This window comes from Sander lucioperca, chromosome 6 (genome assembly GCF_008315115.2).
Source record: "Sander lucioperca isolate FBNREF2018 chromosome 6, SLUC_FBN_1.2, whole genome shotgun sequence".
Classification (NCBI taxonomy): Eukaryota; Metazoa; Chordata; class Actinopteri; order Perciformes; family Percidae; genus Sander; species Sander lucioperca.
In genome coordinates, this window is record NC_050178.1 from 34,077,366 (window position 1) to 34,104,948 (window position 27,583).

The 27,583-nt window shown below is 39.8% G+C and overlaps 1 protein-coding gene and 1 long non-coding RNA gene across 2 annotated transcripts in view; one reads left to right on the plus strand and one right to left on the minus strand.

Annotated features, from left to right (window-relative positions):
* Positions 1-8,826: 8,826 nt before the first annotated feature.
* The window catches only part of vstm2l (V-set and transmembrane domain containing 2 like), a 29,101-nt gene continuing 10,344 nt past the window's right edge, over positions 8,827-27,583 (plus strand). Inside the window, exon 1 of the mRNA XM_031324392.2 lies at positions 8,827-9,110. Coding sequence (XP_031180252.1) covers positions 9,005-9,110 — 106 coding nt within the window. The 5' untranslated portion in view covers positions 8,827-9,004. The remainder of the gene's footprint in view (positions 9,111-27,583) is intronic.
* On the minus strand, positions 10,565-27,469 carry LOC118495279. Its single transcript, XR_004897630.1, has 4 exons — positions 27,386-27,469; positions 17,009-17,012; positions 16,785-16,788; positions 10,565-10,575 (listed from the first exon to the last, which is right to left on the minus strand). It is a non-coding gene; the product is annotated as an uncharacterized LOC118495279 (long non-coding RNA).

Below are 27,583 nucleotides of genomic sequence, written 5' to 3' on the forward strand. Positions count from 1 at the left end.
TGATTGCTCACTGTTACATTTTAGTTGAATTTAAGCGTCTGTCTATTGCGTTCCAAAACAGCCGTGCCGCGATTGGTTTTCATAAGGGCGAATTGTTACAATGTAACTTAAAAACTTTAAAAATAAACATATGTGTTTTCGAATATAATGTTCAGCTTCGGCAGCTTTACCTATGTGCTAAAATATACAATGACGATAGTGACAAGTCCATAGCAACCAGTGTTGAATTGGTTATATCCCAGCGTCCTTTGCTGAATGGTCTCAATGTTTTATTGTTTTATTTCATGTGAATACTAGTTTACTAGAGGAGTAACTTACTATTTGAAGTAATGCAGTAATGCAGGAAGTGTGCATTTAGTTTCCATGCTTATTGTGTTTCCACAACAATGTTAGTGAGTAAATCTACTGAAATGGCCACCACACCATAACAGAGGAGTGTGATGTGTAAGATGAGAATGCAGAGGTTAACTCACGTATGTCATGGCTGTAAGAATCAAATGGTGTCTGTACTTCTTTGCTTAGTGCATACTTGCACGTAAGGGGAGGGTCATTCCTTTTTATCAAATCATTTTTGAGGGTCATAGGAAAATTATTACTGACGAGGTGAGGGTTACGTCTTTTTAGGTTAGAGGCCACAAAACTCCTCTGGTGGCCCCTTAATTAAATAACGAACAGTCCCTAATCTCTTCTGCCTATAGCCATAGTCACTGCTGATTGGTGTTTACATACGGGCAACATACACTACTGAGACAGTTATGAATGTATATCACTGTCCCCAACTGTATCATGTATTCAAACAAAATATAGAATATTAATTTTGCTTTACCATGAGTATTGTAGCTCAGCGTAAATTCTTACAGGAAGACTTCATATTCCTTTTTCATCACTCCTAGTTGATCAGCTGTTTCTCGGCATGTCACTTGTCAGTAGTCAATCAGATTCAGCCGTGTCGTTAATTAAACCAATCAGAGTCTATCACAGCATGACATCCTGTTTTAAATCTGCTCTCTCTTTTGCGGTTGTCAGTTGTCGTTTCAGGAATAGAGTGCGTCCCGCCTCCTTCCCTTCAACCACCGGAAGTCTCGCCCACATCTTCGGGTATCGTCAGCTCTTGATTGGTTCCTGTGCATTTTCATCACCACCACCAGTGTCTGGACTCCATCGGGGGATATGTTTGGGTTCATATACCCTTTATGACATAGCCTATATTTTCGATGGAGTTCAATCTCCAGAGATTATACAATTCCCATTTCATGTTTGTCGATACAATAAATATGTTCATATTTGCTAATGAAGTCTTTCCTGATTGAATTATTTAAATTTCTATGAGTAGAGGGTAGCGCTGTCAACTAAGCAGCTCAGACACTGAAGTTTCTAAAGGGGGAAAAAACATAACCATCAACTTTCAGACTTGAAACAAAACAGCTTGGCTGTTAACAACCCTGTGCCTGTTTTGCATTTTATCACTATAAAGTTGGAACGTACAGATCACTTCTCTGCCCTGCTACTAAGCTGATTTTTTTTGTCTTTTTTTTTACAGCTTGGCACACCACACCTGAGCCCTTGTTGTTCATAAGACACATGAATTTGCCTGGAGGGGTGGTTTAGAGCACATGGCAGTTTATTTGGTGAGCTTGGCACTGCTGCACATGAAAGTGTAATAAAAACCCATCTGTTAGAAGACTGACGCTGAGCCAGTCCTCTAGAACTGAAGCTTGTCCTCTGTATGTAAGTGTGTGTGTGTGTGTGTGTGTGTGTGTGTGTGTGTGTGTGTGTGTGTGTGTGTGTGTGTGTGTGTGTGTGTGTGTGTGTACACTTGAGGATTTGGCCAACAATTTAAAAGTCATCTTCTCTTGATTTTAAAATGTTTTTTAGATGTAAAATCAGAATCTCTGTTTCAGTTCATATAGATAGCATCACATATGCATTACACAAATGCTGCTGCCAGAAATACAGGAGAATGTTTTCATGAAGATTTTATGTAAGACAGAAAATACAAGCTTCTGAAGACATTGTTATGATCCACATTGTCCTCACATGCTGTCAATCTTGTGTACCCAATGAATTTCAGCAACTGTGAATGCTCAGTGTTGAACCTCTCATTTCCTTTTGAAGGAAATGGCAATGTATAATAGTGTTGTCATGACAACAGGGTATAGTGATGGAATTAAGTAGCTGCACACACGAGCAAAATTGATTGACTTGGCATAATGCGCCCCGAATGTGCGCTCTCTCTTTGGGAATGCTGATGAACACGGGATAAATCAGATCAGAGAACAAACATACAGCAGGATCCTAGACACTCTGGAAATCCCATCACTTTACAAATGAAGTAATGCGTTTTTTTTAGCTAGCCAGATGGAGCTGTATCCTTCTTTAGGGGTCTTGAATTTGGAGGTTTAATACATGTTCCCATCTTAATAATGTGTGATGGCAACAAAAAGTGTTGCCGCAGTAGTTGGACTGATTTCTGTCAGTATTTTGACAGTGAGGCCTGTTGAGGATAAATGTAAGGAAGGAGATTGAATGTAGGTGTTCTGCAAGAGCATACATTCACATGATTGAAACACAATGTGACTGTGAGATGTGGAGTAGGTTGTAATGAACTCTATGTACAGCACAAATGCATGGAGATAGGAAGGCAGTTCAACATGTCAGTGTGGTAAAATGTTATCAAAATTCTCACATTTCAGTGTGCTGCTGCAAAAGGGTTTGCTTTACAGTGGGACAAGAATCATCATCCCCTGGGGAAATTGTCAAGTATAAGCATATTTTTAGAAACCTATTGTTTCATTTTTCTTAAAATATGAAGGGACATGATAAGTACAAGTGACAACAGAGTTGTTTCAAACAGGGACTCACTCTATCAAATATTTACAAAGACAGACAACTCTATAACTAGCAGTCCACTGTAGCCAAAACAAATGATCTCTCATAAGAAATGTATGTCTTCTTGACAACTTCCTTTATTAGGTTTCTTCCAAAGACAGATGTATAAAGAACTTGCTGTGGTATTTCTTGTGGCCTACTATTTTGTTTATTTGTTTTCTGGAAAAGGCAAAAAAACTACTGGTAGTAGTGTCATATTTAGCGTACAGACATGTGAGTGATCTTAATCTTCTCATCTAATTCTTGGAAAGTGAATGAGTACATTTCCTGAAATATCAAACTTTTTCAGATCAGTTTTTTTTCACAGGCTATGGTTTAAAAGGGAATGTTGGGTAAAAGTTAGCATATTTTTGAGAAAGACAGATTATTATCATAAATAAATAAATAACTACATTTTTTTTTTTTAAATGTTCCAGCCAGAGATTATTTTGTAACGGGAAAAATATTTTCAAGTTATGACATCATCTTGTAGAGCCTAAATATGATTGATGTATGAACTTGCAGAGTTTCAGCAATTATGAGTGTGCGCTTGTTTGTTACCCTGGCTAGAAGCATGCATGTTGCAGGTATGCTCCACATATGGGACTTCATGTCTTGTGTTGCTTTTACATGGCCGATCCAAAGTGTGGTCACTTGACTTGAGAAAAGCCGAGTGTGCGGTACTGATGACAATTGGTAGAAGATTAAAAAAGCAGTTGACTGCAATCTGTTCCCACTGTGTTGAAATGCCAAGGGCAGTGAGAGCACGGAAGATAGCATCACCTCCTGTGCAAAATGCTTGCTCTAATGAGGGAGTATTAACACTGCACTGTTTAATAGCCAGAATGGATCTCCCTTGCCCAGCTCCACATAGAACAGCAGGCACTGTGAGTCCACAGAGGTGGCATGTATAGTAAGTGGTCACAAAGCTATTGAGTCTGCTGAGTCATTCACTTATCAAGAGTATTTTACATGTAGAAGTTAACTTTACACTATGTTCAATTTTCATATGCAATCACTCAATCGTGTTTTCAAAGTTATTAATTACTGATCATAACTAATTCTATTGCTTCACACTTTCTGTAAGTATTTGACAAAAACTCACTTTTCCCCCTAAATATTCAACACCATTGCACGTGACGCACAATACACTCATCACTGTCACCCCCTAATGTATTTTTATGCATGTTGCATGTTTCTGTCAAGCCACATTACCCTCAGAAGGAAGGCGGTAAACGGAGGAAGAAGATGGTTAATGGGACGCACCTGCTGCTGCCAGAATGCTAGTTGACATCTTCGCTTCTCAGCAGCAGCCAGTTGAAATTGTACCAGAAATGAACAGGAAAGATTTACTGGAGCGCAAAGCCGTCTCCAGTGAACCAGCAAATGGTGGCGAGGTTTTTGCCATCATGTAATTTTTCCTGAACAGTCAGTGAGATGACAGAGGAGAGAGGCTGGCCAACGATCTGCCTGACTGGAAAGCAATGGATTCTGTGGTGTGTGAAAATACTTTCCTCCTCTTGAGAACAAGTGTCATGGTGTAAAGTTCATGAAGGGTCGTGCTAAGGCAAATTACATTGCATCAGTTGGTGCTACAAAAGATGGGTTTGACAGATTCCAGTCTGGTTGTTTGGCAGCTATAAATGAGGGATCATTTTTCAACCACACACCGAGTTCTGCATTTCATTACACTTTTAAATGAATCATATGAAATGTTTTTCACTGCTGAACATCATGCAGTTTTAAGTACAAAGGCAGTTATTGTTACAGTGCTGCTAATCAGGAGAGGGATTAGAACAAAAATGCTTTATTTTAATGTGATCAAAATGAAAGTGCATCTTTTTCCCTGTGTGATGCTTTTGACATTTGGATGCAGAGCGATTACTCAGGCTCTTCTTTATGAGGAAGGTATACCCACTCTTCTCAAGTCAGCTTTCTCCTCCACTTGACCCCCAATAGGATCACCTTTCTTAGAGTGTAAGCCCTGCACATCTTTACTTGGGTCAAAAAAGCCTGAAAAAACAGATATGATTGAGCCTGCAAGCTGTGCCCACATTTTAAGCAATCACCTTGTATATTAAAGCTGTGGTTATATAGTTTTCAAAGCTGGGAGCTCAGTTTAGTATTCATGAAGTGCTGAACAGCCTGCGATCTCTGTGCACTCGTGAGCCAACAGATATATTGTTATTTGATGTGGTAAACAGAGCATTGCAGAAAAGAAAGTGTAGAAAGGCAATTTGCCACACATACTGCCATTTCCTCAACCCTATTTTAAATAGCAATAGACATATTAGAGTACACAGGATGCTTAGGGTTAATGTGAATTTCATAGACAGATAGTAGTAAGAATGGTATCTGTCCCACCAATGTCATAATAGTCTGGCACTAAAGTTGCTGAAGCGGTTGCTATAAGCAGTTCACATTTTTCACATTCAAATTAACACTTGTTATGACTGTAAATGGACTAATGAAACTAAAACAGCTGTGTCAGTCTCATTTACACCTATCGCCTCTTTTCTATTTTTCATGAACATGACGCAGCTAGCTTGAATTAAACAGCCACCAGTGGTGTTGAATCATATTTACATGTTACATTGGTTTGAGCAGTGTAACATGTAAATGAGTAGGTCACCCTGAAGAGTGTCTAATGGCCAACAGGCTTAAACTGACCCTAACTCTAAGCAGAAGGTATATGAGTATTGAGCCAAGATAATACAGCCCAAGCAAATCAAGATGGTTTGGGGAAACCAGCATTTTTTTTCTAGCTACTTCATGTTTATGATGACAGCCCAGGCATGTCCAGGGAGGATATTAAAAATTGATCAATATCTAAATGATTTATTTTAGGTATTCATATGAAAATTGCTGGAATTTTCCTAATATGCTGCTGAAATTGGTATCATTATCTTTAGCTTTGTATTATTTTATATGCTTTTGGGAAATATAATGACAATGGAGATCAGTCAATGGGGCACCAAGGGAGTATCTGTCAAATGACAAAAAAAAATTAATGTAAATCTAATATAAATCTGAAATCTAAATAGTATAATAATGTTTTATTTATTGTAATGGCGAGACCAACTATTGTGTGCTAAATTCTCGGCTGATTGCATCAATTTGCTCAGAGAGGGAGGAACAGAGGAGCGTACTCCTCTGTTCTGCTATCTGAAAGCAGCAGGTAAAAAAAAGTGTCTGAATGTGTCAAAGAGACCTCAATAAATAATGGATGTCATGAAGCTTCTGTGGAAGCTGTCGGCTTTGAAATCCACTCCCTGGTTGAGTCACACTCCCAGTTCGCTCACTACATTTTTACATTTAACGGGCCCTGTGCTGTATAACGAATCATCTCCAACACACACACATTCATATATAGGCTACCTCATCTCTGGCTGGGGCTGTCTGAGGTAGTTAGTGCTGGGGGGGGTGCTGAGCTCAGAGCAACCGGGCAGGTGTCATGGCCGTTAGGGGCTCATGGCTGCATACATCAGCTTCAATTTCACCCTCAGTTCTCTGGGCTTGAGAGCCTGGTTGACATCCACAGGAAGCAAGCAGACAGCTGCACCAGCCAATGGGAAAAATAAACAGCCTCTTTTGGACCAGGCACAGAGTGAAAATTGTAACGTTTTTCAAAGACCTCTAAGGTTAACTGGTTTTCTTTTGTAGCTCCGAATTGATTTCTGAGCTCTTCAAATAGTGCTATCTGTGCACCCTCATATGTGGAGGGAGCAGGCGTTTAGCTGTGGATGTCCCAAATGTCTAAACCCTAAAAATAAAAATCTTTTTTTCAGTCTTGCTATCACTGACAGAAGACAGCACGTGCCTTGGATTTAAATACCATATTAGAGTCAGAGAAAACAAACAGGTTTTATGGCCCAATCAAATACAACTCATATAAACCTCTGTGATTAAAAAAACTGTTTAAATGTGTTCAAACTTTAATTAAAAAAAAAAAAAGAAGAAAGAAAGCTGCATGCTGTGAGCTCCACATGTCAGGCTCTTGCACATATGGATCAGAGTCAGCAGGATAAATGGCTCTCTTCTCTTTGATAATAATTAATTACACACTCACAACAAATGCCATATGCAGGCACCATAGTACATAAATCATAGCATAATTTTCTCACTATGTATTTTACACTGTCACCAAAAAGAAAACGGCAAACATTTTCTTTTTAGAACAGATAGAGAGTCTAGTTTTGCAAGTCATTAGAGCCCACTTAAACATAAATAAAGATAGATGAAAAAGCAGCATTTATATAGAAGAGAATTGCGAGAAATTGAGATGCAATTTGTGCTCATTGTGCAGTTCTACACAAGGAGAGAGCAGAGGATATTCTCCTTGTCTCCATGTCTCCAATATGAGATAATTGTCCTATAATGTGAATATTCTGGCTGTCAAACTGGGAAAGAAAGAACACTGGCTAAAGGCCACTTGTCTTTTCCACCGTGCCCAGACTGTGTCTGCACTGTCAGCCCTGGACAGCTCAACACAGACCTATACCCACCTCTGTATCATGTGAAGGCGATTCTGAAAATACATACACATACACATCCCTCCCTCCCTCCCTCCCTCCTTCCCCCAGCCTGGACTGAGGTCTAACTTAATACTTGAACAATGGCTGTAAACCTATTACTTCAAACCTCTAATATTGACTGTTGATTTGTGTCTATCCTACTGTCTACTTTATTCCTTTATAATGCCCATATTTAATGCTGTCTTTTTTTTAACTTTATTCTTGCACTGCTATAGTTTTTATATTACTTTGTCTACATTATTCTCTTATATTGTCCATATTTAATGCTGGTCTCTAGACTTTATACTTGCACTATTGGCTCCTGAAATTCAAAAGGTTTTGAGCTAAATGAGGCTCTGCAGTCACATCAGGGATTACTGTCAAAAACAGAAGAACGGTCTCACGCACCTCACTGAAGGTAAAAGTTCCTCAGTGAAGTCACTGCTGCTAGATCCACCATGAGCATTTTAGCTTTTAGCATGTTAGCCAGACCCAGCATGTTATAATGCTAATTATAACCATTCTGCATAAGTATGTGATCCTTAATTTGATTGCATCAAATTTTTTGCACAAAGTGCTAGCCCTGGCCCAGATGCGACCGCTGATCCGCACCCCCCACACCCTGCGACACTCGGCCAGTGAATGTTGCTACACATTTACAACATGTAGGCTATCTCTTCCAGAGTGTCAGCTGAATGCAGAGTGTAACCTCTCTGCCAACCTGCAGCCGCAGACACACCAGGAGCTTCTTCTCTGCTGCAGCGGATTGATAACCTTTTTTTATCTGTTCCATTCTCAAACACTTTATCAGGACCATTTTGAGACTTTTGCTTTTACTCTCTAACAGATGAGACTTGAAATGTAGCTAAGAACAATAGGCTACTTTGTGAAAAATGTACTTAGGTAAAAAGTAAAATTCCCGACTGTTTCCAGTCTGCGTAAGCAAACAGTGATTAGGCCTTTTACTTTAGCTTTCAACTTTAACTTCCCCAAGCGGAATAATAAAGTACATAAACATACTGTATTTAAAACATGTGAAACCCACCACAAAGCTATAAACACCTGTAGTATCCACCCATCATTACCCAACCCAATCATCAATGTTTGAAACATCACAATAATCTCCCACTAATGGATCTAAATCCATTGCACAGTAATACAGTATGTCAACAGTAGCTAAAAGGAAGCCTAAAAGTGATTCTTAAACAAAAAAGGATAAAAACAACCTCAAACAACAGTGACAGACAAGAGAAATAAATAGATCTCTTGAGAGCCTCTACTTAAACATCAGAATGACATACGGCTACCGAAGTAAGTTAACAAGATTCAAATGTAGTGCAGTAATTAAACTTAAACCGACACATCTCTGTGAGATCCCTCCGCCTAACTGACTTTCATCAGTGTGAGCCGCTGCACCTGTCTCCACGCTGCTTCTCCCTCCGCCTCCGCTGGCCGCATCATCTCCTCCCGCAGAGCCGAGTGGAGCAGCAGCAGAGTCTCTCCCCTCCAGCTCCAATCTTTATGTCTGTGAGTGCTGCTCAGCGTCAGCGGGGATATTTTACCGATGCTCTTCACCTAATGTGACACATTTTATTCAACTGCTTGAAACACCGGCTGAAGCAATGGGAGCCTTTGGAGGGATTTTACAGTACGTGGGACTTTATTTTCAACTTAACGCAGCTCTCAACGTCGGACACGGCGAGGTGGATAATCATGTCTCTGGAAATGGTAAGTTGTTTTATGCCTGTGTTTATTGGTGGTAGCTTATAATATTCACTCTTGAGAAGGAGTGACTGGGTGGGGTTCAGTAGACCTTTTTTTTAAAAAAAAATTTTTTAAAGTTTATTCTTGTTATGAAGATAAATGTCGACTATAATTGCAGTCATACTGTTGTCTGTGAAAGGTAGGCTTGGGGGATTAAATAAAACGAATACCCCACCTTTATCATCTTTTAAAGTGTCCACATGAAAGTGGTTGAATATAGGCTAGTGCAAGTTGGTGAAGCATTTGATCTAACGGAATTTGACAGATCACTTTAATAACTTATTAAGAGCTGGGCACAAGCCACACAATACATTAAGAATTAGTAAAATTATAAATATAATATTATAATTACAAATAATGAATTAATTATAGTAAACTCAACCTATTTTGTTGGACCATCAGGTAGGCTACAGCAGAATATAGGGGTTTTCAAACCTTTGTCACAAGAGGCTGTTTCAGCATACAATTCAAACAGTAGCTGCTATTAAAATAGTTATGGCCTAAATGTCAGAGCAAAATAAACAGGTTCCCAGGGAAATAGTGATACAATATAAGAGTAAATTAAGGACAAGCTCATTCTATAATAACATATGATGTGTTTTTTATACCGCTCATGACTGTTATAGTGGGATTAGGATGGAAATTAAAAGGAGCTGTATGGCTTGGCTCATCCTGGAAAATGTACAGTCAAAGTGAGTTTTTTTGTCTTGTGCTATATACAAAACTGTTCTCCAAGGCTCAGCTGTGTCTACTGTATCCTTCATAAGATCACATCTGAAAGCCACTGAACAGCTCTGTTTATGTATTTTAAGAATTTAGGAAATTTACTCTTAACTCAGCCACACCAGGATTTTGCTTGTATTTACCTTCACAAAAGTGCTCGTTTTGCCACTGACAGGCTCAGATTAAAGTGTCTGACAACATTATGGAAAGGATCTCTTCAGAGAAAGACCTATTTAAGACCTTTCTGTTTAACCAGAACCAGCTCCAAACCCACCAGACTCCATTTATAAAAGCAATACTTGTGTATAGAGCCAACATATTTTCACATGTAAATAGGTAAACTATGTGTTTATTACAACGAAAACTAGAGTTGTGATGGTTGGAAAAGTGGAAAGAAGACCCAAAATGGCTTTTCATAATTTTATTTTTTTTCTGTCGACTTTGAATGAAGTGTATGTATAAAATTACTGTTTATTTACATGGAGTCTGGTGGGTTTAGCGAACGCAATTTCAAAAATGCAAAAGATGACGTGCAACATAAGCCCTTGTCAAAAGCAGATTGTGAATATTGCAATTACATGGTATCTGCCTTAGATCGTGAGGCTACAGGCATCTTGAAATACTATCTTCTTTTACTATGATTTCATCTTACCTCTGGGCACTGTATGTGAAATAATACATCATTGGGTAGGCTATATAATGTAGGCTAAGTGAAGTAGTGTTTAGTGACACTAAACACAAATACTAGTTCAAGTCAGTTGTTTGAGACATGCACTCATTCCAGGGATCGGCACATCTGGTTAATGCCATCGAATGTGCGTTAGCATGGTCCATGTTTTTCCATTGACATAGCCTGCAACGGTGGAGCAACAGCGACACACCCTCCTTGTCTCATACACACCTTTCTCTCTGTTGCTGTTGTAGCTGACCGGGAACCAGCAGGATGGTCTTCCAGTTCATTTGTGCTGTCAAATGTTGCTAACGGCGTACGGCTAAAGGTTTATGGGCGGAACTTGTTCCCACATTACGCATTACGCATGCACCGGACCGTGACAACCAGACCGTTACAACCAGACCGTTACAACCATACCGTGACGGTTCGGCACGAATACAAAAAACGTTACATCCCTACTAATTATGTTTCTTTGGCTACTTTCAGACTGCAGGCCAAAGTGACCCAAATCCGATTGTTTTGCTCATATCTGATTTGTCGTGCGCTTACGACTTACAATGACTTACAGAGATACATAGCAAGTGTATGCACTATACAGGATTTACCCTATTATACTTTATCGACAGGAATTGATAGATTCAAACAGCAAACAGCAACCCACAAATAGTCTATAAACAAAGCATCAGGCTGTCTTTGAGATTTCACATGAACAACGGTTAAAGTTACTCAAGCTACCGAAGAATACCATAATTCCTCCATTCAATTAGGCCTAAGCGATGCACCCCAAGCTTCTATCCTTAACAAACAGCCATGTATATCGGCTCTTCCAGTCTCTCCACTGCTGGCTGTTCCAATTCAACGGGAGAGAGGAGCAAGAGGGGTTAGGATTGTGGCCGGCCTCTGACGTGCTGTTACCACCACCATTTTCAGCCAGAGAGGACATTATTTCTTCAGCTTCTTCTTGCGTTGTCACCCTGGCGGGAGGTGTGCTAATAGGGCTTGCAGCAGGTGAATCGGTCGTGCTATTAACGTCATTGCTACACAATTTCTTAGTGAAACCAAAATTAATTAAACTGCATTGTTTTCTTTTTGCCATGGCTATATGATGCTAACTGCAGAATGTATTTCAAGGACTTTGCGCGCCGATTAATGGCCTCCAACGTTTATATTTTTTCTACGGATCTTTGAGTTAACATACATTTTAACGCAAAGATTCGTATGAGTTGAATTTGCACCGCAGCGCCACCACGCCTTGATGCTCAAGAACAGCATGTATAGCTATCTTTATTGAAGTGAATTAGGTTTAAATCGCGGTCATATATGAATGAATGAGGTTTTGAAATGAAAATTTTCAATTTTTGTAAATTTCCGATACAGGTCAGATTGTTTTTAAATGGACAGTCAGTTTGGAATTAATGTGACTCTGATGTCACTCTAGATCGACCATCGTCACAATTCTGCACTTTCCCATAGACTTTACATGGCGAAAGATACGTCTACATATCAGCGAATACATTTTTTTGAGGTACATCAAGTTGCCAGTCCGAACACATAAATAGTCCTTATTTAAATTATTGTTTTAAAAGTTGTAACATGCACTAATAGGCTCAGGCTGCAGGCTCATATGACGGTTCTCCTGAGTTCCTGTAGCTCTAATAATAGATATAATGGCTGTAATTCATCATTTGTATTATCTTATAATACATCCAAGGACTGTATGCTGTAAAGCTAGTAACATGGATGTAATGTTATTAAAGTCTCTCTTCCCAAACTGCCAAAATTGGCTGGTAGCGGTAGCTAGTAGTACGACATAATGATTACATCTCCTTGGTTCTCTTAATACATCCAGGGGTTTATTTTGATAAGCATTTAAACATTGTGCTGCGTGACGCTATATTACTCGTTTGCGCATGCGGGTCACTTTCCGTGACCAGTTCATACCTGAGTCTGATGCGGGCCACATTAAAAAAAATAATGTGAACAGTCAGTCAAATAAATTGGATCTGGCAATACATCAGAATTGAGCATTAAGGCCTGCAGTCTCAACATAGCCTTAGACTTTCTTATAACCACTTACACAGTGTAAATGTTGCTCCAAATCTCTTTTTGAGTATATATTTTCACCTCATAGTGACTGAGTCCACAGTTATTCTGTAGGTGCAGTTATGCTGTAGGTGACGCTATCCTCAAATATGCTTTGCTTTGGTAAGGCATAGTGTTCAGATAGCTGCTAAAACAACTTAATTACTGCTTCATAAATGCTTTAATTTTCAGCCAGTGTAGAATACCTTTTCTGTTACTTATCTCAGTGTCAGCTCTTTTAAACATAACTGGCATTTTTTACCTGCAATCTTACCTTTTTCCAGCAGCTCCAAACATAGATTTACTGTTGTCTAATTAAATTGTGTGATAACCACTTCATCACAGTGTCTCACCCATTGTCCCTTGAGCCCTCGCTGCTTAGCAAGTTAGCTTTAGCTTGACCGCTATAAATGAATGTGGTACGCACAGTTTCAAATGGATTGACTGTCTTGGACAGCCTAGAAAATCAATTAGTCACATTTCTCCCAAAGGGAGTTAATTAAAATTGGCTATAAACGTTGCGTCTCTGTTTCCCACCCCATGTCTCAGACTGGCCATAAGAAAATGCCTTAGGATGTGGACTCTTAACAAGAATGAAAACTCCTCTGGAAAAACAACAGAAAACCAGAAAACAAAATAAATCCTTCTATTTTCAGTTTTGAACAACAGTAGCTGCAGCACCAGAAAAGAGCATTTTTTAAGTTTAGTTATCCTCAGGAGATTTTTCTTTTCTTTTCAATCGGGCTCTTTGATAAATTGCTCAGGCAGAGGGGCTGGATGCACTGTTCTGGAAAGTACTTGTTAGATTCAGCCCTGACTCATTTGTTTCAGATAAGTGCATCTGGCTTCAGCTGAAGTGTAGGTTGAATCACCTGCAACGCAAAATGACATGTTCTGTGTGAAGTCAAACGACCAGGTTATGTGAACCAGGGCTTTCACCAACATGTGTGGGCCACTTGTGTCAGAGTATGACTCACCTGCCATACATTAGGGTTGAGTCTCACCAGTAAACACAAAGGAGGTAGTTAAGAGTGACCATACCACTTTCACAGTGAGGGGGCGTGTACCAATTCATTAGGCTTCCAAAGTGTCAGGGATTCTCTGCCAGTTCTCTGCTTGGTGTCCTCTTAATGAGGATGGCCAGCCCCAGCAGTTTGCATTGGCTTTCAAATTAATGGAGCTCTGACTGTGTGAGGGAAGGGGAGGGGGGGGGGGCAATAGATTGTACAATCATGCTGTTACAGGGTGCTGCTCACGGAGGCTCGGTAGGAGAGAGCAGGAGAGTGAAAGGATGGTTGAAACAATGCTTACCTCGAGAGGTAACCGGAAGCAGGAGTCGATTTTAGCATGTCGCAACTTGACATGCAGTTGCTTTCCTCCGGTGATGCAGTAATACCTGGTGTGAAGTAGTTACGCTTGTCATGACACACAGTTAAAATAATATTTGTCTGTTTCACTACCTTTTCTATAGACAGAATTTGTGATTTTAGAAATACAGACTATACACAATGAAGCAGAAGAAATTCAGTGATGATCCAATGTGTTTTGGAATTGGTTTAAACTGAATATTTAGGGGAGAAAATTAGCTTTCTTTTCGCTTTTGGAGGCATTTGTTCATTACAAATATTGCAACCCATCCCCAGCAGCCATTACACACTAGCTAATAACAGCAGGATCAACTACATTTGTTCTGAACCACCAGAGAGAAGTTAGCAGAGAGCCTGTTTTGTGTGGACCCTTCTCACCTCTGGCTGAGATGGTCAGCTATGCTCAGTGAAATGTGCAATTATAATAAATTGCTCTTACACAAGATAATATAGTGTACAGGCCATTTGCAATGAGGTCCTGGTTGTATGAGCTCACTTAGACTCACTTAAAATATGTTAACATTCCATTCCATTACTTCTACCAATGTGAAACTACTTCCATTTTAATTCAACTTCATTCAACACATAATGCCTCGCGTTTTGTGAAAACATACACACCATCACTTAAAGGTTCTCCAGGGCACTCAAACATAACATAATGTTGTCTTTCTTCCCCGTAGAGTACAGCTGGAGTACAGGGTGCATTCTCAAAAACAGCTCAGAGCCCCAATATGTGTTGTCAACAACAACAACAGCTACTTTGTGTTGCCATACACTGAGAGGAAACGCAGAAATAGCCTCTGAGTCTTGTGTCCCAAGGGCTATAAAAAATTCACTCTGGAGTACCAGCGTCAACGGGCAGACAGCTGCTTGCTTGATTACTGGCTCCATTCTTATTTCATTATTTTACCTTCCACCTTGAATGGAGGCTGAAGGTCTCGCAGCAAGCGATTATTTCCCCAAGGAGACTCCTGTCTATTTGCACCGCCACTGATTCTGAACCAAATACAGTATTATTGACTTTCTGGCAAATCCCCAGACTGCTTATTTTTGTTTATCAGTGTTATCAGGTTTTTTTGACATTAGGTTATTGGTTGTCACTTGTACACTTGTAAGTCGGGGTCATAGCGCTATTCACAACTGCAGGTATAACATTTGACTCATCTTTGACTCACTTAGTGGTGAATTCATAAAAATACAATAACTTAATAAAAGTGACTCATTTTGACTTCTAAAAAATACGTTTGTATTGTGTGTTTGTAATATTTTTCCCTGCGATATATATTGCTATATGAAAAAAAGACTAATTTTTACAAGAGATAAAATAGCCCTATTTATAAATACTAAATCATTCTCAACTACTGGGGTGGTTTTGTAGGGGAGTGCATCTACAAAGAAAATAAAAATGAAAAAGGAAATTTTCTTATGTGAACCAGTCTTTGTTGAACTTTAATGCTTTACAAAAACCAAAGCAAGTAAGCACTGTGATTACTCTTCTGAAGTGATTTTGGAGAGGGAAATTAGGAAGAAATACACTGGTTGACACCATTGTATTCATATAATATCAATCCAGGCTAAAGTGAATGATATTAATAATGCATGCATGTTGCTTCCTCTAAATTTCAGGTTGTGGTCGACTAGCGGGGCCTGCTTTGGTTGTTTGATAAATTGATTAAAATTGATCATGATTGTTGGTTTGCTGTGCATGTAGAGCCTGCATGTCACACTCTTGCAACAAACTGTGTATCCAAGAGCACTTAAATCAGTGTAAATTACGTTATATCAGAAACAGACGCTGTTGTAGATTAGTGTTACGTTTCCAGCGTCGCAGCTCCGAACCATAACATTAGTTGGGACAGACGCCTTGTTTCTTTAGGCTAACTATGTTAGCTTTAGCCTGGCTAGCAGCAGCTTTCTGCGGTGAAAAATGGCCGGGATATGTCATGATTACGTTGCATTAATCGGGTGATTTAGTTTGTCTTTGCAGCGAACATAAAACACTGACTACTGTAGCTTCACTACCCATGGAAAAGCATGTTTTGTGCCCCCCCCGTCGGACTAACGTTACGTCACATGACCACCTGTCTTAAAGGGGAAGGGTCGGCCGGTAACAATCATGGAAAAGGAGAACGGTGAAAGTTTACTTTTTTATCAAGCAGCAAAGAAGTTGTAGCGTCAACATTGCGACGTCCTGCGATGTGACTACCGCGCATGCGCACATCGCAATGTAGACGATGAAACAAAATATCGTGCAGCCCTACTCTAAACCAGAACAAAGTGCTGTCCCTGAAGGTTTTTCCAATATTCACTAACCAAACATAACTTCTTCCTCTAGTTGGTTATCTGCATGCAGGATTAAGATCAAGATAAATATCTGCAGCATATCTCTTCATTACAGGAGATTCTTGCTGTTTCATCCACTCGGGGCTCCCCTTATTATTAAAGCCATTCATCAAGTTAGTGAAATACCTCTTCCCACAGGGATTTTGTTCACGGACTATTTACATTCACCTTGGTGGAAGTTATGATGTTTAGCTGGATTTTTATGTCTTGGTTTTTACTGTGGCTGATTTCTTCTCAATGAATCATTTCTAGTCAGTGCCCTACGGATGTGACTCAAATGGAAGCATTGAGTTAATGACCCTGATTTTACTTGCTGTCCCTGTAAGGTGGCAACTTTTCAGGTGAAAAATGTTTGCACTTAACCTAGAGAAGGATTTTCTATAATTCTTCCAGCTACCAGGGCTTCATTCAAAATTCCTTTGACTTATTCATACTGTACACTACTTTTACCTGACTGTAAGGTATGACCCACTACTGCATGGTGATACAGGCATTTCATCATTTAATTTCTTTACCAGGTTTAAACAGTACACATTTTGAATAAAAAGTGTCAACTTTACCCGCCAAATCCTATATCTAATTTTATGCAATACAGCATTTCATTACCATGACAACCCATATTGTAGTTTATTTTAGGTCATTCCGACATACACCATTCTGGTGGTGTACAGTACTAAGCTAGCACACTAAGGGTGTTTTCACACCTAGAGTTTGTTTGCTCTGGACCAAATCAGTTGATGAGTGTAAATTTGGAGCGTTTTCCCCTTGGTTCGGTTTCGTTTCACACAGAGAAAAATCCAAGCAAACCAAAATGCATCACTACAAACCATGCAAGAACCTTCACTCTGCTTATTGGTCAGATGTGTCTGGGGCGGGATCAAGAAAGTAAATCTGGAAGCAACGTTACTACGTCTGCTCTGCTCACCGAGACTTCGCTCTGCTCTCTGTCACTCTGTGTCGGTCTCCAACTTTAGCAACGACTGGTTAGAGCTTGACCAAAGTATATTACAGAAACATTGCACATTGCTGCTACAGTTGCATGCTCTGCTGCATCACAGATTGCCAAGCACACTTGACTACAGGTGCTGTTAAATTCAAACTTGCGGTGTACACATTGTTGGGTCGGATCGAGGTCGGATCACGTTCCTTACGAACAAACTGTACGGAAGCGTACCAGCGTTCGTTTGTAACCTGACAGAGACCACCTCCTCAAGTTGGTCTCGGACCGGTTCTTTTGGTCTGCACCCGAGTGCGATTTCTGTGTTCTCAACTGCCCAAACGAACCGCACCATGGTGGTAAACGTTCCAGGGTTTGAGTCAATCGAACTAAACCAGGCAAGTGTAAAAACATCCTTAATGTGCTTAAAGTAGTCCCCCAAGAATGCACAATTAACTCCTGTTTGTGTAACGTTTGCTAAAAATTACAGCTATTTTTCCTTTTCTTTTGAAATGGAACTACTGTATGTATTTATGATATGTTAGTTAAGATTTACGTCTTCAGTAGGGATGATTGGACTTGAAAGTGTTGAGAGACGGACCAACACATAGTTGGTTTTGGTCTTTTCATGTGACATGTTGACAATAAGGAAAAACATAAAGAATAGCATAAGCCTTATCTTTTAATGGTTTCACAAAGAAAAACAGAAGCTTGCAGGGTTGGTGACAGGCTTACTCTGGCTCTCACACACAAGCACACACACATGGACCAGCAAAGATACGGGTGTCACACTTGGTTCTCGTCCATGCTAATAAGCCTTCTAATTTAGTCATCCTCAAACAGCTCAAGCTCCCTCCAAAGCAGGGAGGGACATAGAGAGAGAGAGAGAGAGAGAGAGAGAGAGAGAGAGAGAGAGAGAGAGAGAGAGAGAGAGAGAGAGAGAGAGAGAGAGGATCGATAGATTGACCTCACACTGGCACTCAAGCTGGATTTATCCCTCTCATTTTGCTATGGACCTGAAGTGAGAAAATATTTAAGAGTGGTCTCTTTTGGGCTGGAGCAGTGTACATGCATTTGTTATATATTTATGTCCTTTACCGCATTGCTTTCTTTCATCATTTTCCTCCCTTTTCATTTTTAATTAGTCTTTGGTGAATAGCAAGCAGCCGCCTCTGTGTTCTCGTGGCCTCACTTCTATCATTGCTCTCTGAGCAATATTGTTAGAAATGCCAAGGAGGACCATTTTAAAAATAAATGTACTGTACTTGCATCTTGAAACAAGGGCCCCCTGCTTCTACTATGAGGTGGTTCTGACAGTACTGCCTTTAGGAAAATCTATACTTAGAAAAGGCCAAGCCAAGAAAACTCTTTCTGTGCCAGTTATATAGTATTAACAACGAGGCAACCCAGGGTGCTAGAGATTTCCCTGGAAGTCAATATTAACATCACAAGTACTGTACATGTTTCACACTTTTCTCTGCCAGTTTGGATTTGTGAAAATGTACCATTGGCGTCAGCTGTTGTGTTGATTTAGCATTCTACCAAGGTTATGGGATTGATTACTAGTGACGCCCCTGTGATTAAAGTCAGGAAACAGTTGGATGTCAGAGCAGACAGCCTGACATCGGCACAGCACTCATCGTTTGTCAACAAATCATGTTTCACAGGCAGGTTGAAGAGGGCGCCTGCATAGCAAACTGAAAGGCAATTTGACAACTCAGTCAGATCGATGAGGAGTAGGAAGGACAAGAGAGGCAGGATGGTGAAGCATTAGTTTTGGAACAGCGTGATTTGGTGGTGTTAAAGGGATAATTCACTGTTGGAAAGATGAATATATCTTTAAATTGGGTCACTTATGTAGTAGAAATGTGAAATTGTTTTAGAAATTGGTGGCTCCTAGGCCCGAGAAAAGCCAGAAAATGTGTTTTTGAAAGACACCAAATCCCAGAATGCACTTGCTTTGCTGCTTTAGAGTCCACTCCCAAGCCATGCCTACCGTTTACAGACAGACAGACAGTGAGACGGTCAACTCAACCGAAGTGTGTTTTATTGTCATTTCAACCATATACACGAAACAACGTTTCACCGTGGCTCAAGTGGTGTTACACATTTAAAATATATCAAAACGACATTATATAAAAACAACATACGAAACAGGCTACATTTATTGCACACACATTATAGGCTCCGTAAAGTTCAGCTTACGCATACTAGCATTAGCGCTTGGTGAGCTGTAAACACCGAGTATAAACACAGCTGTAAATTTGCGTGGAATGTAGAATGGTCTGCATTTAACAGTCACAAACTACACCAGCAGTTAGCAGTTAGTTGGATACAAGCAACCCATTCCTGCACCAGTCCTTGTTAACACACCCCATCTCCACGAGTTTTATCCGGCGACACAGCAGGACTAGCAGGCCTGGTAGCTGGATAGTCCGGTACACTGTTGTTCAGCCATGTTTTCACAAAAACAAAAACACAGCAGTCTCTGAACTCGCGTTGGGAGTTTTGTTGAAGTTGGATGTAGTCCAGTTTGTTGTCTAATGAGCGGACACTTGCAAGCAGGATTGATTGAACAGGTGGCCGGCTAGCGTTAGCTTTCCACCGAGGTCGAACCGCTGTCGAGATCCCTTTCCCCAGTTAGCACCATCGGGCGACACCGCTGGCTGAGGTCCTGGTCTCCCTAGCAGGCGAATCTTGCGTAGTGTGTCGAGTATTCCGTCTGTAATAAAGTTTCCTGCATATTCTCTGATATGTACCAATGTATCCTGGTGGTACACATGTGCAGTAGTTTGAATGCACATAATTGTTTTAAAAGTTTTCTGCTAAGAAGACGGAGCTTTTTTTAGCGAAGCTTCAAGATGGCTGACGCTCCTTTTGCTTCGGGAAGCTTCGGTTAAAGACGACAGTCCAACCCCCTATGGGTGGGTTGAAAACATGCGGAAGTAGCTCCTACTACTGGCTGTAGTCCATTGCCTCTGGGCAAAAAATCTTCCGATGATGCAAAAATTGTCGTTTTGCGTCATCGGAAGATTTTTTCCAGACCTACAATACAGAGATCTCTCGTCTCAGGGGGACATGAGGGAGGGAAGCACGGTCATTCAAAAATACTACCGTGTTTCTACTGATAAAAAGCTCAATGCTAAATCGGTGAAGTATCCCTTTAATGATTTGGGATGCATGCATAGAAGGCATAGAGTGTATCTGTCATAACTGTGATGACATCTTTGCTTTGGTATTATTAGGGATCCTCCAATTAGCAGATTAGGGCTGTGCAACAGTTCAGTATTCTTGTTTATCAACTTGTAGTTTTACACAATTTTAATCCAAGCAAACTTGGATTAACAAAATTATTTTTTGTTTTTGTGGCTGTCTGTCTCTCTCTCCTGCCACATTCCAGGCCCCTGAGGCTACATTCAGACTGCAGGCAAAAGTGGCCTAAATCTGAGGGTTTTTTTTGTATGTGCTACAGATCTGGGTGTTTTTTTTGCTAAAACGTGTGAACTGCACAAATGACATATAATCTGATCTTTTCAATTCTAATTTGGGCCACTTTCATAAATATGTGGTCCTAAATCAGATACAGGTCAGATTTTTTGCAATGCAACCTCAGTCTGAACAGTCATATATACTTTTATGTCACTCACTCACCTGCCCCTATTGCCAGACAATACAAGATACATACATCCTGGTACTTTTGGGTGTATTGCATTTGTTTTTGGACATACTAAATATTACAGTAGTACTACTACTACTCGGACTTTCCCTCCTTTCCCCATCACCCGACTGCCCTGCCCATCTACATACCTGTTCCCACTTTCCTCATCAGCGCTGCGGTTACCTGGCTTTCCTTGTCTACTCTACACTTCCCACTTCCCCAGATCAGTCCTGCAGTACATGTTCCAGTGAGAACAGGTGTGGTGATTTGATGTGAGGGTGAGGTGGACACGGAGAACACTGTATAAAGCTATAAAATCTAAAACTTTTGAAATTTAAAAATGAGTTACCATAAGATTCACAATCTTGGTATGGTACAGACTTGAAAGGATATTATCTAGTTGGCTGCTGAGGATTTTTGACTTTATTTTGACTTTATTATATGGTAAATATTGTATAAGCAAGTTTCAATGAGAAGTTATGAAACACAAGTTAAGTGTACTGTGTCATATGGACACAATTCTTTAGATTGAGGAAAAATTTCATTTAGGTGACTCAGTCGCCTTGTATTTTTTCGTTATTCATGACAGCTCTCTGCAGACTTTACAATCCTTGTTAGTCTCTGAACTGCCACATCCACACATTTGGGATGTTACCTCAGTTGTTGTTTTTTTGCAATTAGTATGCACCAATATGGAGTAATTTTTTGTATAATTAATGCTTATCATTTTGGTTAAAATGGCTCCTCACCTGGATTGTATGTCCCCTCCCTCCCAAATGTAATGTTTCCAGGGATCCGTTTCAGAAAGCAGGTTTAGTGAAAATCTGAGTTTGTTAACCCTGAGACGAGGGAAACTCTGGGTTTTCTGTTTCAGAAAGCAACATGGCATCATGACTTTGCGTAAACATACACGGCACTTTCCTAAAGCCAAATGGCGTGTTATCTGTACGCATTTTGAGCTATCCACGTGTCTGTCTGTGCTGTATACAGTGGATGTAAACATACACACCACGTGGCGTTGCCACGTGCCATGTTATCGCGAGAACGTACCGTGCTATCGCGAGAACGTCACATGTGTGTAAAAAATAAAATAAAATAAAAAGGTTGGGTTTAGGGAAAGAACATTGGGAAAGGCTTTAGTAACACTAAAAAATGACAAAAACACGACGGTGACGACACACACGCTTAGGGAAACAATAAATAGTTGGGTTTAGGAAAAGAACATTGGGGAAGGCTTTATTAAAAAAAAAAAAAAAAAAAAAACGGTTGATATACGCCACACGCGGGACACGATCCCAGCTCTCTTGTGTGAAAGTCCTGTGTAGTCAGAATAGAATAGAATACACTTAATTGTCCCTGAGTGGAAATATGTCTTGGACATAGTGCTACAATCTGTTGCTTCACAACCTAAACAACATGTAACAGAAAAAACATTCTAAAATCAACATAAAATAAAATACAAATACAATACAATACAATAAAATCAACATAAAAATGAGATCAGCAAAGCGTCCTAAGACACAAAAGAAGGACACACATGACAGCACAGACAACACAACATCCTAAGAATTAACTGTAATAATTAAAGTGCTAAGTGCAAAAAGTGCTGGTGTATTTATTGCACCCCTGCTCTGTTGGGCTAAGATTTACTATTGGAGTTCAGCAGCTTGACGGAAGTTGGAATAAACGATAACTTTAGTCTGTGACTCGCTCTAAAACTTTTTTTAAAAATGTTGTAGTGTTCGACCACAAGGTGATTATGATATGTCAGAGTTTTCTATTTATACTGCATGTCTCATTTCCTTCATGTGGACCTTTGCCTTTACCAGCCTGGTCCAAATGTCACCAATAAAGCCTTTTTACAACAATATTGTCCAACACCTGACCCACTGAGGTTTTTTGAATTTGTATATGTTTACTCAACTAATGAATACTTTCATTAGCCATTCATCTAACTATTATTTTCTTGATTAAAGGGGAACTATGCAGTTTTTTTAGCTTAAAGCAGCCATATTATGCTCATTTTCAGGTTCATAATTGTATTTTAAGGTTGTACCAGAATAGGTTTACATGGTTTAATTTTCAAAAAACACCATATTTTTGTTGTACTGCACCGCTCTCTCTCACTGCTGCAGATCCTCTTTTCAGCTGGTCTCTGTTTTAGCTACAGAGTGAGACCTCTTTTCTTCTTCTTCTTCTTCTGTACTATCTTTGATTGCACTGCACATGTGCAGTAGCTCAGATGTAGATCATGTCAGCTAGCTAGCTCCATAGACAGTAAAAGAAAGGCTGTTTCTACAACTTCAGTCAGTTACAAGGCAGGATTAGCTGGGAGACTTCTAAATGAGGGCGCACATGTAAGTAGTTCTTTTGTAGATTATGGTGAACTTGTGTGTGTTGTAGCAGTGCTTTGCTATTGAGAACGAGGTAGCATGCTAGCGTTAGCATTAGCGTTAGCATGCTAACGCTAACGCTACGAGCTAATGGTTGCGGTTAGCCTGCTCGTTTCGGCTTGTGACGTCACAAGCCGTGCCGATTTTAAACAGCTCACCCAGAGACTGAAGGCAGGACACATTCAGGAACCGTATCTCACTCTAAACAGCATGGATGGATTTTTTTCAAAGTTTGTATGTGTGTGGAAGCACCAGAGACACAACATAACACCCCAAATCCCAGAAAAAGTGATTTTTTCATAATATGGGCACTTTAATTTACCTTAACTGAACAGCTTCGGAGTCATTGGAATGGTTACATGACTTTTTTCGGGTTGAATGGTGGTCGTCTCGCTTCCCACTAGCGCCTGTGAGCGGAAAAAAACACCCTTGCAACTTTGGGCCGGCGGCCCGGAAGAAGCAGAAAGCTAGGAAAGCATTGTCGGAGGAACAGAGAAAGAGGAAACGGCAGACTGACCGAGCGAGGAGTTTTCAGAATGGTGAGAACTGAGACAAACAGAAGCCTGCAAATCTGATGCTGACCTGGTGTTCTTGCTGTTGCACTTGTAAGTATCTTTGATCAGAAACTTTATCTGCCACAGAGTTTCTTGTCAGCTTGAAGTTGGCAAATGCAAGTTGCTTCTGCTCCGACAGCGTTTTAAGGCCATTGTAGGAAAAAAGAATAATGTTACGGACCTGGGACAGAAGGGTAATATTTCGAGAAAAACCTCAGTGGACATGGCTCCATGCGTTCGCCGGCTTCTTTGAAAACAAATGCACATGACCAGAGTGAGAAGATGGGAGGGAGAAAATGGGAGAGGGGAACGAGTTTTTACGACAGCGTTGCCAAATATCTATTCTGAAGCTGTAGGGGGAGCTCTATAGAGAAACCTGTGAGCAAAAAGCGAGAAAACAGCAAAGAAATTGCCAAAACTGCATAGCGCCCCTTTAATTGTTTAGTCTGTGAAAAAAATGTGAAAATTCTTTATCACAAGTTCCCGTAGCTTAATGTAACATCTTCTATATCCTATTTTTGTGCAGTCAACAGTCCAAAACCCAGAAATATTCCATTTGCAATTCTATAAATCAGGAAAAGCATCAAATCCTCACACGAGATGCTGAAACCAGAGAATGTCGTTGCTCAAAAAGTGACAAAATCAATTATCGCAAGTTACTGATTCATTTTATGTCAATTAAGTAAGCGATTAATAAACAACCGTTGCAGGTTACCACAATCATCATGTAGTAAAGATAAGTCAGACACATATCGGACAGCTGTGTAACAGCACATCTAATAATAAAATAACCTGTAGCATTTGAACATATCATTTTGTCTGTTCACTGACTGATTTTACATGTGACAACTATATACCTTTCTTTTGGATTCATGCACTCTCTGGGTCATGGTCATGTCTAATGATATCGCTAGTGGCTATGGCTTTATGACACCAGGAATGCGTTTTGTTTTTGACAAAAAAATATGTATGTCAAAATAAAAATGTGTGCACATAAGCAAATTATCAACATACACAACCCCGGAAAAACCTGTAGACTAACAATTTTGACCAATATTTAGTGTGGCATACTACAGGTGGAGTAATATTTGCATTGCATAGAGTAACATGTCACAAATATGTATTTGAATCCCTCTCTTCTGTGTCTTTCTGTGTATCTGCAGTTTGCCTTTTTTTCTGGTAATTAGGCTGTTTGCCTCATTGCCCTTCACTGGAAACAAATCAGTGGACAAAGTTTATTATATGATAGATTCAAAGAGAATAAAAACATTTGCATTTCAGCTGTGTGATGAGGAAAGAAAGTAGAAGGCGGAGTTAGCAAAAGTGCAGTTTTTTTTCTAATGCTTACAGCACATAATATGGGGAGTCACTCATAAATGTATTTTTATTTTTCTGTCCTCCATTTGGTAAAGGAGTCCATTCCTTTAATCTGCTTTGAATTGCTGTGATATCCTGTGCTTTGGTTTTGTGGTTAGGAGAGGTTTGTGTGTGTGCGTGTGCGTGTGCGTGTGCGTGTGTATGTGTCAGAGAGAGATGTTGCAAAACCATAACTTAACGGGCTCCTTTCTGCCTCACATCCATTACTTTCATGGACACTGTATAAGGACACCATATGCATTATGGCTTGCATAAAACATGCAACAGAATCACACAGCAGCACCGTTATGGTTCATTTATGGTTCAGTTTTCTTTTTTTACAAGCCACAGGGCACCACACACAGTGAAACACACACACACACACACACACACACACGTCTCCCAGGATGCTCAACACCTGCCAGAGCCAGTGGGCACGGCTCCAGGAGATGTAGTGAGCTACTCTGAGAGTTGGAAGCATCTCTTTATGCCACACACCAGAGAGCCAACAGACACAGATTGCCCACTCAGCGAGAGAGCCACAGAGAGTAGGAGAAAGTGTGGAGGGGAACTGAATTAAAGGAAGGAAGGTGAAAGTACAGAAGAGGCTCGAGTGACAGATGAACCTTTAATAGGTCGAAAGTAAGAATAAAAGGCAAATAGGAAAGGGAGAGAGGAGTAAAAACGTAGTGTCAACAACATGAGGGGGAGATTTGTGGGAGATGTTACTGAGCTGGAGAGAGAGAGCGAGAGCAAAGAATGGATTTAAACAAGAGAAAGGAAGAGGTGGAAAATTGAGAAAAGTCTTGCTTTTGCAGAATTGGGTCTTATTGGTTGGCTGGGGACATGGGAAAGTGCAGGAATTACCTTGTAGCTATAAGCCTGTCCGACTGTAACTCTGGACTCCCGAGTGTATTTAAGGACTCCACATGCAGCTCTCTCCTTGACTTTGACTTTGAAATGGCTGTGGAGACAAGCTCAGCAAGCTTCATTAATTCTTAACCAGTTCTCCTTTGTACTCTAGTTGTAAGTTGTGGAAAATGATTGTCTATTACCTTTGAAAAGGTGTCAAGGGTTGCCTTTAGGAGAAAAAAATTTGGTCTTGATTAGTCAATTGTATAAAATAAAGACAAATGGTGACAGCCAAACATGTATTGCTTTTAAAGACAAGCACTGTAATCTTAGTTGTAACAAATGTAAACAGCACATACACAGTAAGATCGGTGGGAGATTTTCCACTCAGAATTGTTGGTAATTTTTGAAGAAATTAATCTTGAATTCAGATACAGGTAGACAAAAGCAGGCTTCTCATTGTTAGCCAGCTTGATTTTGTTGGGAGGAGGTCAGTGTATATTTTGGTCATTCGATTTTCATTTCATAAACAGGTATTAAAAAACAAAAAACGAATGGTTATTTGATTTTCATTTTAAAATACAAAATTTGAAACAACAAACAAGGCGTTTTTGTCCTTTTCATTGTCAAAAGGGGATGGGAGAAATTTTAAATGTTTTTTTTTTTTTTTCATTTTCTATTCCTTATAACAAAAAATAAAATCACTCAAAATTAGAAATAAAAAAAAAATGCTTGTCGGTAATTATAAAAATTTAAATTTTGTATTTTAAAACGAAAATCAAATAACCATTCGTTTTTTTGTTTTTTAATACCTGTTAATGAAATGAAAATCGAATGACCAAAACATACACTAACCGGAGGAAATGACAATTGTCAATGGCAGATTATCAGCCCTAGCTAGGTAGCTTAGTAGGCTAACTTTAGCTTCATTAGTTGGTTTGAAAACGGCTGTCTCTGGCTCATTTTAAAACAAGAATATTGTAAATGGGGGTTTTGAATAGCATATGTAAATAATATAGTGCTAAAGGATTGAGTCTGAATTTTCCCAAATCCAACAGAGCAAGACAGAGCCACTAAGATTGTCCTACACTCTGATATAGTAGCATCCAGGACCCGCTCTAACGCAGAGAAGAAATAACATGAACAGGACATTTTCTTTTTATCTAACCTGTAACCTCTTAGGAAAACTGTACCATCCCTGGATGTGATTGCTGGGTTAGGTAGTAATAAAGTAGGTTGTAGAGCTAGACCCCATATTAGCCTATTGCAGATATATCTGTATCAGTGCATATGTCTGCCACTAACAAGAAATTGCAGTACAGAAATGTCAAACTAGGTTTGAGGCAATTTAGAAACAATAACACCATTACATAATTTGTCCACCAGAGAGCACTGACAAGTTTTTTTTCAACCCATCGATATAAAAAAAAAAAATCCAGTATTGGTTGGGCAGTAAGATGGTAGATTGTACGTTATATTAGAGCAGATACACATTTTTT